This window comes from Primulina huaijiensis, chromosome 2 (genome assembly GCF_012295235.1).
Source record: "Primulina huaijiensis isolate GDHJ02 chromosome 2, ASM1229523v2, whole genome shotgun sequence".
Lineage (NCBI taxonomy): Eukaryota > Viridiplantae > Streptophyta > Magnoliopsida > Lamiales > Gesneriaceae > Primulina > Primulina huaijiensis.
In genome coordinates, this window is record NC_133307.1 from 25,551,639 (window position 1) to 25,565,405 (window position 13,767).

A 13,767-nucleotide genomic window follows, 5' to 3' on the forward strand; every position below is an offset into this window, starting at 1 on the left:
ATACCAAAGCTCTGCTTGGCCCGTCAAATCAGCTAAGAATATTTGACTCACCAGATCAATTAACTCAAGGTAAATTTTTGATCCCATCACATATATAAAAAACATTGACAAATAAATCAATGCTGACGGCAATGGCTTGATATGTCTTAAAACAAAAATCCACCAATATCGTATTGCATAAAAATATATAAGCAGATGACTGATAGTTCATATGACACAAATATTCTAAGTTTGGAACGAGTTATCGGATTCAAGATATAATTATAATATTCCGCTTCCTCAACCAAAAAAATGTATAAAATAATTCAACATATATATACACTGTACATAAACTGTATTGTATTTAAAATATGTAAGCTGGTTAATTAACAAAATTTAAAACAACTGTACAAATTAATAGTCCTAAACTTTAGCCAAGTGTTTAAATACATTTTGTCATTTATTTGTGCCCTTCAAGAAAATATCTGACAAAAGGTATTTGGTCTTACCATTGCTTTAAACTAATGTTCCGATGTATGCGTTGCTTGTTTTATAATTTTTTTTTTTAAAAAAATGTTAAATTAAAAAATGTAAAAAATATAGAATTTTCGTAAACAAATAGTCACCAAAACGCAATAATACTTCAATTTAGTTATTTTACAAATGTGATTGATATTTTCGTAAATAAAAAAGAAAACATCTAATGATTAGAAAAAGATATATAAGACCATATAAAATGACTAATTTGCTTAATAATTTTTGTTTAGCTGAGAATTAAGTTAAAATATAATCATTATTTTATCTAAAGTTTCACCAATTAATTGAAAATTTAAAGGATATCTATTGTAATAGTGTAATAGTATAGTAAGATATGCGTAGATACTACGAAATCTCAATCGAAATTTCGGTCTTTTAACGCACCGAAACAAAAGAAGACACTTCTTAAAAAAACAAAACACTCAATAAATCTTTTTTTAAAAGGAAAATTTTAACTTAAATTTGAAATTTTGCAAGATAATTTAAAGCTTAAAGATGAAAAATCAGTAGTTGCTGGCATATTTAAAAATATTATTATAATCATACTACTATGAATTAATTTACATGATATGTCTTTTAAAATACAGTAAAAAAAATATTCCACGATTTTCTAACTATTTTATTGTTGAATGGAATGCTGCCCATAAAATATTTATCCTGATTTAAATTATATAGACGCTAAATTACCATTCTTGGATTATAAAAGTCCGTAAACAACTAGGATACACAATCCAATAAAACTTCAAATTACTCCTAGTCTTCATGATATATCTGATTTCTATCAAATTTCCATTTATACTTCAGGCTATATTTAAAATGAGTGCGTAACAATATCACATATATTTATTGTCAACCCTATTTTTATTTATAATAAAAAATAATATTTTTGATATAAAAAATAATATTTTTTTCATGAGTATATATGTCTCTTTTGAAACGGTCGTCCATATTTACAATAAAAAATGATACTTTTTAGTTTTTATGATTAACTCAAATAGAAGATTTGTGTTACAAAATTGACTCATAAGACCGTCTCAAGAGTTTTTGTGTTTCATGAATGACCCAAATAAAAGACTTGTCTCACACATATAGTTAACTCATGAAACCGTCTCAATAGTTTTTGTGATTTAAATTTTGATTTAAAAATATCTGTACTTATCTCTATCATCTACGCATATAAATGGGTGTTTTCTCGTCTAAAACATCGACATTCTTGACGAACGTAAGTTGGTTCCTTTACGTTGTAGTCATAAAATACAACTGCTCCCTCCACAAATCATCGACTTTTTGCATATAACAAAGCAGAGTTTGATTATTTGTTTCATCCTTGGATCTACGATTCTCTCTTTTCACCTCTGCGTAAATTTTAAGGTTTTTTTCTCTTTATGCTCCTTTTTTGTTGGTGAGTCGTGTTTCTTCTTGCCGTTTGCTTGAAAGTTTTTGTGTACGGGTATAGTTTCTCAAATCACATTAGCGTTGGCCAGTAGAATACTTCAAATCAAATTTTTTTAAAATCTGCGTATTTTCTCAACAAAATAGCGTATTTTTTGTGGTTGAATATTTTGAATTCGTGTCCATACTTATACATTAATAATTAATAATGGTGTCTATAATTTCCAAACAATTGTCTTGTGTACAAGAAACTAATAATATGAATTTTTATTTACAGGTAATTTGTTTAGTTTTATGAAGGCAAGAATGGAGTTTCGAACTGTAATCCGCTTAGTGTTAGTATGGATTGGAATAAGTTTTCATATAATGTTGCTTGTCAACTGTGCCAAGATCCCAGACGGGTACGTTATTTACCTGAATTTTCAGAACTTTTTATTTTGTTTCTCGTTTATTTATTATTATATATATTACTATTATTACTTAGTTATGCATGCATGACTAAAAGTTTCATTAAATTCTAGTATTAATTAAAATATTACGTTACAATATTCTTTTTTATTATCCTTTCGTTCACTTGGCTTTTCATATTTCGCGATTGCCTCGCCGAGATTATGAACCAAAATTTGTTTGTTTGTTTGTTTTTTTCTTTTATTATTATTATTATTATCTTCGATTATAAGATTATGGCCATGCTTTTCTTACATATTGTGACCATATAATTTATGGATAAAAAATATGGTTATACACATATATTCAAGGGGATACATTTTATTAGGTGAAAAAGTAACATTAAATTCTCGCATGGTATGAGTAATTAGCCATTAATATATAGTTAAGAATGTGAAAAGTCACTTAATACTTATATAACTTCGGTCATGTAGTCAACTTTCGGGACATAGTTAATAGATTTTTTATAGAAGACATAAAGACAAATCTCTCTTACAAAATTGCTTGATACTATTTCTTGACAATAAGCAAATAATAAATTTTGGTCGAATAAACAGTTTATTTAATTACTTAATTAATTTCCAGTTTGTTTAATTATTTTTCATATATATACATATAGTTGGTGTGCCACCAAATGAATTTTTTTTTCTTGCTTGACGTATTAATCCTCTTCGTATTTGTGGAGAAGTTGAACGAAGACTAATTACAAATTTTCCAAGTTTGTTCATAAGCATTTTAAACTATATAAATATAACTTAAGTGACCTATATTGATTCATGATCTTCAATTTTTTTTAATTTATAAAAGTGATATTTGTTTTTTTTAAAAAAAACGTAAAAATCAAATGGGGACTTTCTATTAGAATATTATTATTATTTGATTTTTTCTCTGTTGCTATTGCAGATGGACAGCAGACGGTAGTCTAGATTCGTCTCTTCCACTAACGCTGCGTATATACAAACATCACGTAATTAAAATTTTTAATTCTCTTAAAAAATGAGTAATAAATAAAAACGTTTAATTAGGATATTTTATTTATTTATTACATTTAATTGATAAATATTACGAATTTATATATTTTTCGCAGGTGGAGATGAACAACGGCATTGTTAAACTGCAGTTATCGAATCCGTCGGGATTGATAACCGGTGTTGGGTACGGAGGGATTGAAAATGTACTCGAATATCGCTACAAAGAAACACGGAGAGGGTGAGTTTATATATGTATAATATATATGCGATTAATACGTATTAGCTATATAATTTCATAATTTTTTTATTTATTAATTTTGGTAACTTTGTAAAATGTAGGTATTGGGACATCGTATGGAGTAATCCAAAGACACGCAACGGTTTTTTCTCAACGTAAGATTTTAAGTTTTCCGGTTATTATACAAATTTAATTAATGTAAACATTCCAAGGTTGGTGTAGCATGCTTGCAGATTCCCAACTTTATTTCACTTTAATTTGTATTATTTTGAATAAAAAGATGTTACATAATTGCAAGCACAATTTGATCTCATTTTTCATTTATTCCGCAGATTGGAAAGTACAAATTTCAAGGTTATCGCAAAAACTAAAAATCATATTGAAGTTTCCTTCACAAAGACGTGGAATTCTTCTCTGGGTGACAAAGCACCACCCCTGAATATAGACAAAAGGTTCGATGCATATTATTTAAATTTTATTTTATTATTTCATCAGAAAACATTAAATCTTATGCATAATATTTTTTTTGTCTGCAGATTTATAATGTTGCGTGGAGTTTCAGGTTTCTATTCATACGCAATATTCGAGCACTTGAAAGGATGGCCTGATTTGAATATAGATGAAGCAAGAATTGCATTTAAGCTTCACCAAAATATGTAATAATTTTCTCAATAAATCCAGGATATATAAGATTTCGTGAACTTCATCAATTCTACTTTCTCCATATATGACAAAGTTATATATGACATAGTTTAATTTATTAGGTTCCATTACATGGCTGTATCGGACAACTTGCAAAGGATCATGCCTACAGATTATGATCGAACAAGAGGCCAGGTTCTTGATTACAAAGAAGCCGTTTTACTCACAAATCCTGCCAATTCCACTCTCAAAAGACAGGTTGATTTAGTTTAATTTTATTGTACATTTTTTTATGACAATGTAATTCGAAGTCGCTACCTTTTGGTGTGTATTGAGTAAACCTCGTGACTAATGCAATAATCTACAAACATGCTAGTCAGGTAAATCGAGTTGGGAAAACCCTGTGCCTCAGAAACGCCCGAGAAAATTTGGGAGGAGAAAATAGAATTCTTGACCATTAATCAAACAGTTATATATTCTAATAACTCGGACATTGAACAATTTTGATATATTAATTAAGTTTGAGATTTATGAAAAATATTAATGAATGTAGGTGGATGACAAGTACCAATACTCGTATGAAAGTAAGGACAACCATGTGCACGGGTGGATTAGTTCCTCTCCTCGCGTAGGGTTTTGGGTGATAACACCGAGCGACGAGTTTCGCGCCGGTGGCCCTGTCAAGCAAGATCTTACATCTCATGTAGGTCCGACATCTTTGGCTGTAAGTATTTGATTTGGATCCTCAACGGTAACAGTCGATTTCGATCAAGAATTTGACAACATTAATCCAGCTAGCTAATAATTTATGTGTGCAGATATTTTTTAGTGGGCACTATGCTGGTCCAAATTTCGGAGTTAAATTGCGGAATGGAGAGGCCTGGAAGAAGGTCTTCGGCCCGGTTTTTATATATATGAACTCTGATTCCGGAAACAAGCCGATTTCCCTTTGGGAAGATGCCAAACAACAGGTAAATATATATGATCATATATCCCGCATATATATCGACACCCGCCCCTAGCTCGTAGCATAGTTACAAGCTTTTGTAATATTTGTTCCCTGCTTGGCATACATACTAGCATATTAATCACTTTCTTTACGCCGTGATATTTAGATGGCGATTGAGACCAAGAAATGGCCATATGATTTCCCATCGTCGAAGGACATACCTCGTGCCAATCAAAGGGGTGCAATTTCTGGTCGATTGTTGATCCATGACAGATATATTAACAGAAGCCTTATACCGGCGAAATCAGCATACATCGGATTGGCTCCACCGGGAGATGTAGGATCTTGGCAAGAAGATACCAAGGTAATTAATTTACTCGGCAAGGCTGGACTAACTCAATGAGATAAACAATAGAGTTCTATGATTATAAAGTTTTCTTTCTAATTGAATCTCAAACTATTAAACCTCAGGGTTATCAATTTTGGACTCAAACTGATGAAAAGGGACATTTCACAATAAAAAACATTAGAGAAGGCAGGTATAATTTGTACGGTTGGGTTCCAGGGATCATGGGAGACTATAAATATGGCAATGATGTAATAATCAAACCAGGTAAAAAATTTACCTTCCAACTTTCCCCCAGTCGTCGAATGCTGATATGTGTTGTTTATAATTCCTAAAAAATGTAAATCTTATATTCAGGAACTCAAACTACAGTAGGTGACATTGTGTACGATCCTCCAAGAAATGGTCCAACTCTATGGGAGATAGGAATCCCGGATCGTTCTGCCGCCGAGTTTTTCGTGCCTGATCCGAATCCAAAGCTGATGACCAATTTACACATCAATGGCACAGAAAAGTAAGTTAAAGCCGCTTCAAGTGTTTACTCAAATACGTGGCTTGTACTTTTAGATAAGGCCTGATTTTATTAACATGAAGTATTTGAATTCAGATTTAGGCAATATGGGTTGTGGGATAGATACACGGATTTATATCCTACTCATGATCTCGTTTACACCGTTGGGACTAGTGATTATCGAAAAGACTGGTTTTTTGCTCATGTAAACAGGTAATTTTTACTTTCAAATTTTGCCATTATGTTTGTTTGTAATATATATATCTATGATCTTTCTCGTTTCAATTTTTGAGTTTTATTCTACAGGAAAGTAGGAGTACATGACTACAAACCAACCACATGGCAAATTTCATTTGATTTAAGGAATGTGATCAGGACAGGAACGTATACTCTCAGGCTTGCTCTGGCATCTGCTAATTACGGTGAAATACAAGTAAGTATTAACAAGTTAAACTTCTTATTTATACCAATTTTCTTTCGGCCATTCTTGGATTATTTATAGGCACCCGTTTCAACATTAATGCTGCTTTACGAAAATGTTTTAACCTTGTGAACAAAATGTCCTCCATGCACCTTACATTTCATATCTAACTAATTTTTGCATTGATAGGTGAGGATGAACAACCCTTATTCAAGACGGCCCCAATTTACGACAAGAAGAATAGGAAGGGACAATGCAATCGCAAGACATGGAATTCATGGATTATACTCTTTGTATAGTGTGAAATTTTCAGGGTTTCAACTGGTGAATGGAAGGAACACGATATATTTAAAGCAATCAAGAGACGAAGGTCCATTCATTGGGATTATGTATGACTACATTCGCTTCGAAGGGCCGTCTCAAGAATATTATCATTAGATCCCTACGCTATTTTTTCTTCCTTTCGTGCTTACCAGAAAACAAATGATCCGTGCCATCACGCTTTTTATATATGTTTTGTTTTTCTTTTGGTTTTATCTATCGTAGGAATTATAGGAAGGAAACTTAATCTTTCGGTCTGACCTAGCTTCCGAAGGGAAGAGCTAGATATTTAAAAAACGATTCGTTTCATTTCATAACATTCTTTACATGAATCCTTGCAATTTGTACATTTTTTCTTATAGAATTCGTTATTAATTAGTTGTCTGAATATTCTATTTTCATGTCAGCCATAATAATTTACCAACTTTAAACAATTTGCTCGTGTATGACACAGTATACTAAATTATCGACTAGCTAGTGACTACTTGATGTATAGTGAATTGATAATATTTATAAACAAAAACTAATATATATACAAATAAAATTGGAAGGAGTAATCACGTGTGACTCAAGGTACGGAACTATGATATATATATATATATATAATCTAATATTTGTTAAACTATAGTATAATTTTAAGGGTAAATTCATTCTTAAATTAAAATATAAAAAGTTATAATTATTGGAATGTTATATAATTTAACTCAAAAAAGAGAAAAGTATATTTTTCAATTTTAAAATACTTATATATGGATCATAATTTCATATTACGTATAATATAATTTTGTTAAATATTTAACTAAATAACTGAATGTAATTAAAATAATAACGTGTTCTCGTATAAGTTTAATTTAATTATATTTAATCAAACCTTGTTGTGATTATATTCACATTTTATTTAAAAATTAACGTTTTAAAAAATTTTATGATTTTTTTGAAATTAATTTTATAATTACTTTATTTAAAAAATAATTTCAAAAGTTTTTATAAAAAAATAATATTTTTTTTCAAATGAATTTTTTATATTAAAATTTGGTGGAGTATGTTTTTGAGGTAACAATTTTAGCTAATTTTATGCATTTGAAATTTTTTTAAAAAAAGATCTTGTCAATAATTTTTCTTATATATGTTTGTGTATATACTTTTTTTTTTTTTGGTTGAAAATTATCATCTACTTGAGTCCAACTCATGTGTAAAATCTTATTATATTTCTGCAAATGCGAGTAAATTTATCCGGAGTAAAATTAAATTGGAGACACATTTGTAGACCAGTCTATACATTCAACGAAAAGTATTTCACGGATTTTGGAAGAAAACTTATAACGTATATCCCCTGATCAATCAATTAATGGAATCATCTCACAAGATGCATCACCACTAAACACGACTCTCACTTCCCCCCGATTGCGACTTTGACGCGGTAGGAAACTTCTGGTGCGTTTGGGGGTTTACACGTTTCTACCACTCATTCACAATTTTGTTGTTTAGAATCGACATCTTGTAAGTCATCTATATCAAAATATCTCCACTCGGATACATTAATTATATAGTTATAAGCCATACCCATACCCATACCCATACCTCTAATTTTGTAAGTATCTCAAGTGAAAATTTTTCAGATGGTTCTATGTCCCTTCCATTATCGTACTATGTCTTTTTTCTATTTATATTCAGGTGGGGTTTGTACTCTCTACATATTTCTCCATCAATTCAGAATGCATTTTCCATGTATAAATAGATACCTAATTAGCTAGTTAAAGTTGTACATTAATGAACAAATAAATATATAATAATATACAGACATAAACCACATGATTATGTATACATATACATAGTTTGAGTCAGAACAATTAACTGATTTACTAAGAAACTCTTCTCGTAGAAAAATAAAAATTTATATATATATATATATATATTAGTTTGGAATGTGCTTGCGCACCTGAAGATGAAAAAAGAAGAGACAGAGATGCAGAATCCTGTCGACTCGAGGCTATCATGCACTGAGCTTGGTACGGTTCACCAACTAACCTATCTGCTGCTGTCTCCTCCTATATATATTTCTACCATCTTACTTTTACCTTTCCCTCGTCGATTTTTTTACCTTGCATGAATTATCACTACTCCTAGTCCTAGGTTCCATTAATTTATTCTAGTTTCACTGTTAATAGTACGGAGATACAGGAAATTTTAATTAAATACCTCTCTTTCCTTTTGGAATTATTAAAAGCATTTTTTAGTTGGTTGTCTGTTTTTTGTTTTGTTTTGTTTTTTTTGTTTGTTTGAGAAAAGAGCCGTAAATAAGAATGAATCTTACATGCCTTATGTCGGATGAATTTTTTAATGGAGCGTACGTCTTAGTTACATAGTTTAGATACTAACTTGACGTGATTTTTAGTTTTTCAATGTCTTATTGAGTAAAAGAGCGCGAGGTCTAAAGAGTTGCCCCTTGGGTGAAGAGAATGTGTCATCCCAAAATACTTTAGAGGAAAAAAAATATAAGGAGCATAAAAAATCATTTTTGATTCTCAAAATGGTTCTCCTTGTTTTGTGTTTTGGTCATGTTAATATTACAATTTGGGTTTTGATCAATTTAAGTTAAATTATATTTTGACTTTTGATAGTTTTACTAAATTGTTGATGTGACAATAAAAATTACTGATATGACACAAGAAAATACGAACGTTTCCGACACCACATCATTCAATGTCATATTCTCATTCCATATTAAATAAATAAATCATCATTTGTGAATATGTACGTGTTACATGTATATAATATAATATCAACGTTCTATTGATCTAGAGATTATATTGAAATTTGAAATGTATAAAAATAAATTTTTATAACAATTATTTTTCTATTTTGAATGATATTATCGATCATTTAAAATATCAAAATTATAGATAAAAATAAATGCATATTTTACTCAAATATGATAGTTATTAAAAAAAACAAAAAATAGGTTTTTATGATATCTTTAATTAAAATAAATAAATAAAAATTCTTTTTGTGTATTTTTGCGGTTTATAAATTTTTTTTACAAAACTCCAAAAATAGTTGCTATAGGTCTCTAATGTATTATAGCATAAAAATAATATAATCATAATATAACAGCTTTAACTAAGAAATGAGATCAAAAACTACTATTTTGGTCCTATATTTGTTTTATTTTTATTTTGGTCATATGATTGTCAAATTTTTGAATATTTGCTGCTATATATCTTCATCTCTTTTACAAATTAAATCATTTTTTATGACTTGGTATTGAAGTGACACAAATGGACAATGACTGACATGTCCAATTCCATATTACCACTCCCAATGAAAAATGACTAAAATTACAACAAAAAAAAAAAGAAATATAAATAACTACGACTGCTATTTAATTAGACGACGACTAGAATCCCAAGAAAAACAAATATAGAATACCAAAATTTCAATTTTCTACTCATGGGAAATAAGATTATAATTAGAGGCTTTAAATAGTTGATCTTTTTAAATGGATATTACACAATATATAATTTTGACATCGGGAAGAAAGTGTAGAAAACTCTAGGGGCACAATCACATGCACATTAAATTCTAACCAATCTTTCCATGGTTCTCATATATATGTACGTGCGTGATCGAAAGAAAGTTGCCACCCAATTACTTTCATAGCATTGTGGTCCTATTTTTTTTTGGGTTGCGCTCATTTATTCTTCTAAAACAAAAATTTCTTCCTTCTATTATTTTCTATTCATTTTTCAATTACATGTGTGTGGATCGATCTCTCTATTCTACCTGATCCCCATTAGATCATCTGCTGTACTTTTTTCTTTTTTTGTAGAACCCCACCTTCCTATACCCCCACCCCCACCCCACCCCGGCCACCTCTTATTTCACTGTATATGGCTTGTATGTATATATAACTTTCTGGTAAGATATGTTCGCTCACTTTCACACACACTCTGCGCACACTTGAAATCAACTTTATTTCATTCCAAGACCAGATCTAACCCCTCCAAACACATCTCGTAAAGTTTTCTGTTCATTCTTGAATCTTGATGAAGATCTCAAGAAACAATGAACAATATTTTCCCCTTATCTTTCAACTCCAATATGCATGAAATTAATTATGAATTCATCAGCATCTTTCCCTCCAAATCAGGAAACTGTACAAAGCCAAGCATTTGGAACATGAATTCTAGCTAATTTCTCTGTTTCTTCACATGTTTGTTTAGTGTAAGTTCAGATTATTCTATACACCTTCCTTTCTGTATAGGGTTTAGTTCACGAGTCTTGCATCATGTCGCCGGATAACAAATCACTAGCTGCCGGAAAAGATGAGTGCCAGGGCTCCACCGGCCGGAGAAACACCATGGCACGGTCTCAAGAGCCGGCTCTCAAGTGCCCGAGATGCGATTCAACCAACACCAAATTTTGCTACTACAACAACTACAACCTTACACAGCCTAGGCATTTCTGCAAGACATGTAGAAGGTACTGGACCAAAGGAGGGGCCCTTCGCAACGTCCCGATCGGAGGTGGCAGCCGGAAAACCAAGAAACTGAAGTCTTCTCAAAGGGTTCCGGGGGATTCAAACGGGCCGTCCGGTAATATTGGTGGGTTCAAATTCTTTCAGAATATTTCACCGGCCATGGATTTTCAGTTCGGAGGGTTGAATTTACCTAGGCTCCACTCGACAAATCGCAGCCTTTTCAACCAGTTCGCATCTTTTGAACACATATCAAGCAGTTCTGATGCAATTTCTTCAAGCCATTTTCTTAATCTCAACCCTTCAGCAGGTGTTAATTCTCCTGTACTTGGATTCAGCAGCGCTACTGATCCAGGGTTTCAAGAAATGGGAGCTTTGAACATTAGCAGCAATCTTGCATCTTCAATCGAATCAATGAGTTGTATAAACCAAGACCTTCACTGGAAGTTGCAGCAACAGAGATTGAACATGCTGTTTACTGAAGATAGTCAGAAAGTGAACAGCACAACACTCCAATTGGCTTCAAACATTGAAGTGCCAATGAGTGTTCACAGACCACAGCCCATTTTATTCCAAAATCTTGATAGTTCAAAGCAAGATTCTTATGGAATTGGAACTTCAAGAAAAGAAGGTGACTTGTCAACTGAATGGTTCTTTGATAATTCTTATGCAACTGTGACTCCAACTCCAGCAGCAGGTGGAAGCCATGGAAATAATCATGAGAACACAAGCCATTCTTGGAGTGGAGTTCAAGCATGGAGTTCTGACTTGACTCAGTACAGTGCATTGCCCTAATTAATCAAGATCACGAATCTTTCTCTTTTCTTATGGAAAAATGGGGGAAAAAATTGCGAGAAAAGGGAGTAATTTGAGGTTTTACTACCTGTTAAATAATTAGCTTCATTTCATCTCGATTGATGTTCCAAATATAATGTTCTTTTAGTTTCGATTTGTAAGATATCTATAGAATCTCAGGTGGGTTTGTCGGATAGTTCCATAGAATGTGTTGTTGGTGCCTCCTAAAATGGGGCTTGATCAGGACATTTCGCTTCAATTATGTAATAAATTTAAAAAGGTTATTAGACAACAAATATAAAATTATTACTCGTAAATCAAATGTATTATTCTTCAGAGTAGTCTAACTCAAGAACTCCGTAGGTATACATGAAACAAATTATCTCAGAATTTTATTAGAGACGAAGTTTCATTAAGTATCGGCATCTTTTAATTTTTGTCAATTATATTTTATGGTAAAATCAATCATATAAATTTTTTTTGTAAAAAAAAAAAAATTGTAAGTGGTTTGTTTGCTGTTTATGTGGGGTGAAGGAGACAGAGATGTGTGGCATGATGAACGTGATAGACTAAGTGGGAGTGTGATATCAACACTCATTGCAAGAATTTCATGACTCTTCATCCCAACTGTATATACACACAATATATGTATGCATATACACACACAGAGACCAATTCAGCACTTTTTTTTTTGGGTTGCTTCGTTTCACACATTAGTTGGTCACATGGAGCTAGCATTGATGTGCCCGTCTTTACATGTGAAGAATGAAAAATTATAAATTGTAGACGATGAACTTCATATAAATATTGAAATTTTATTTTTAATTCGAGACGACAAATGTCGGATCTGTTTTTTTTTTTTTTTACGAATTTATTAAATTAAGTAAATATACAAAATTTGAAAGGCGGTTGAGACAAAAATTCATCCTTAGTTCCTACATACATTATCAGAAAACGAGAAAAATGCATCGATGATGTCATATACTAAAAACAAGATATTTGATTTGTAACAGCTTAGTTACGTTCTTGGAATTTCCTCGACTGCAATTGGACTTTTCTTCCGCTGGGATTAGAGGTTGGAGTCCTTTGGACTCATGCCATGACTTTGTTAGAAAATCCCGTGAATTTCTCGTTCAAAAAAATAATTTATATATGATTTTTCACTAATAACACATATCAATTTTGTGAGAAATATATCTGATCCGACCCAACTTATGAAAAATGTTATTTTTCATTACAGATACGAATCGATCGACCCGTCTCAGAGATCTTTTTTCAAATACTACTAATTTGCTCGAATGTTGACAAATTAGTTCTTGAGTTGGCGCATAGCTATTAATTTAATTTACACCGTTTCTATTTTACGAAATTTTTCTCGCTAACTGCATGATTAATTACGATTACAAATATCCCTAATTTTATTTCACGAACGTACATGAAATTCTTCCGATATTACTAATTCGTTGTTTGCAAAGTAATTATACTTCCCTAGGGATTCTGATTTTTTTTTTAAAAAAAATTTAAAATTAGTGTTTATAAACTTTTAATGGATATATACGTAACAAACAAACCACGGAGAAGCATCGACTTTTACTATGTGAAATTTCATGTTGACTTAGTAAAGCCCAAATCTTGAATTGGGCCATCCCACCTCTTCAAAGTTGGGCAACAGTCCCCAGCAAGCATCCTGCTTCGCAGGGGCGATTGGCTTGCTCGTTTTGCGAATTGTTTAGGTGGATCC

The 13,767-nt window shown here is 31.4% G+C and overlaps 2 protein-coding genes across 2 annotated transcripts; both read left to right on the forward strand.

Annotated features, from left to right (window-relative positions):
* Positions 1 to 1,739: 1,739 nt before the first annotated feature.
* On the forward strand, positions 1,740 to 7,086 carry LOC140960605 (uncharacterized). Its single transcript, XM_073418903.1, has 16 exons — positions 1,740 to 1,887; positions 2,186 to 2,309; positions 3,259 to 3,322; positions 3,443 to 3,564; positions 3,666 to 3,719; positions 3,897 to 4,016; positions 4,101 to 4,220; positions 4,329 to 4,464; positions 4,760 to 4,930; positions 5,025 to 5,177; positions 5,322 to 5,519; positions 5,627 to 5,768; positions 5,859 to 6,015; positions 6,109 to 6,225; positions 6,319 to 6,445; positions 6,623 to 7,086. Exons 2-16 carry the CDS (start codon positions 2,203 to 2,205, stop codon positions 6,869 to 6,871), a joined length of 2,037 nt encoding a protein of 678 aa, XP_073275004.1. The 5' UTR covers positions 1,740 to 1,887; positions 2,186 to 2,202; the 3' UTR covers positions 6,872 to 7,086.
* A 3,367-nt stretch (positions 7,087 to 10,453) lies between these two features.
* Positions 10,454 to 12,222, forward strand: LOC140960621 (dof zinc finger protein DOF5.7-like). Its single transcript, XM_073418904.1, has one exon. It carries the CDS (start codon positions 11,043 to 11,045, stop codon positions 12,024 to 12,026), a length of 984 nt encoding a protein of 327 aa, XP_073275005.1. The 5' UTR covers positions 10,454 to 11,042; the 3' UTR covers positions 12,027 to 12,222.
* The last annotated feature ends 1,545 nt before the right edge of the window (positions 12,223 to 13,767 follow it).

Excerpts from the sequence above, each read along its gene's own strand:
- LOC140960621 (XM_073418904.1), top strand. The coding sequence starts at position 11,043 with ATGTCGCCGGATAACAAATCACTAGCTGCCGGAAAAGATGAGTGCCAG.
- LOC140960605 (XM_073418903.1), top strand. The coding sequence starts at position 2,203 with ATGAAGGCAAGAATGGAGTTTCGAACTGTAATCCGCTTAGTGTTAGTA. Across the intron at positions 6,016-6,108 it reads CACATCAATGGCACAGAAAA|ATTTAGGCAATATGGGTTGT; the intron begins GTAAGTTAAAGC and ends ATTTGAATTCAG. Across the intron at positions 6,446-6,622 it reads CTAATTACGGTGAAATACAA|GTGAGGATGAACAACCCTTA; the intron begins GTAAGTATTAAC and ends TTGCATTGATAG.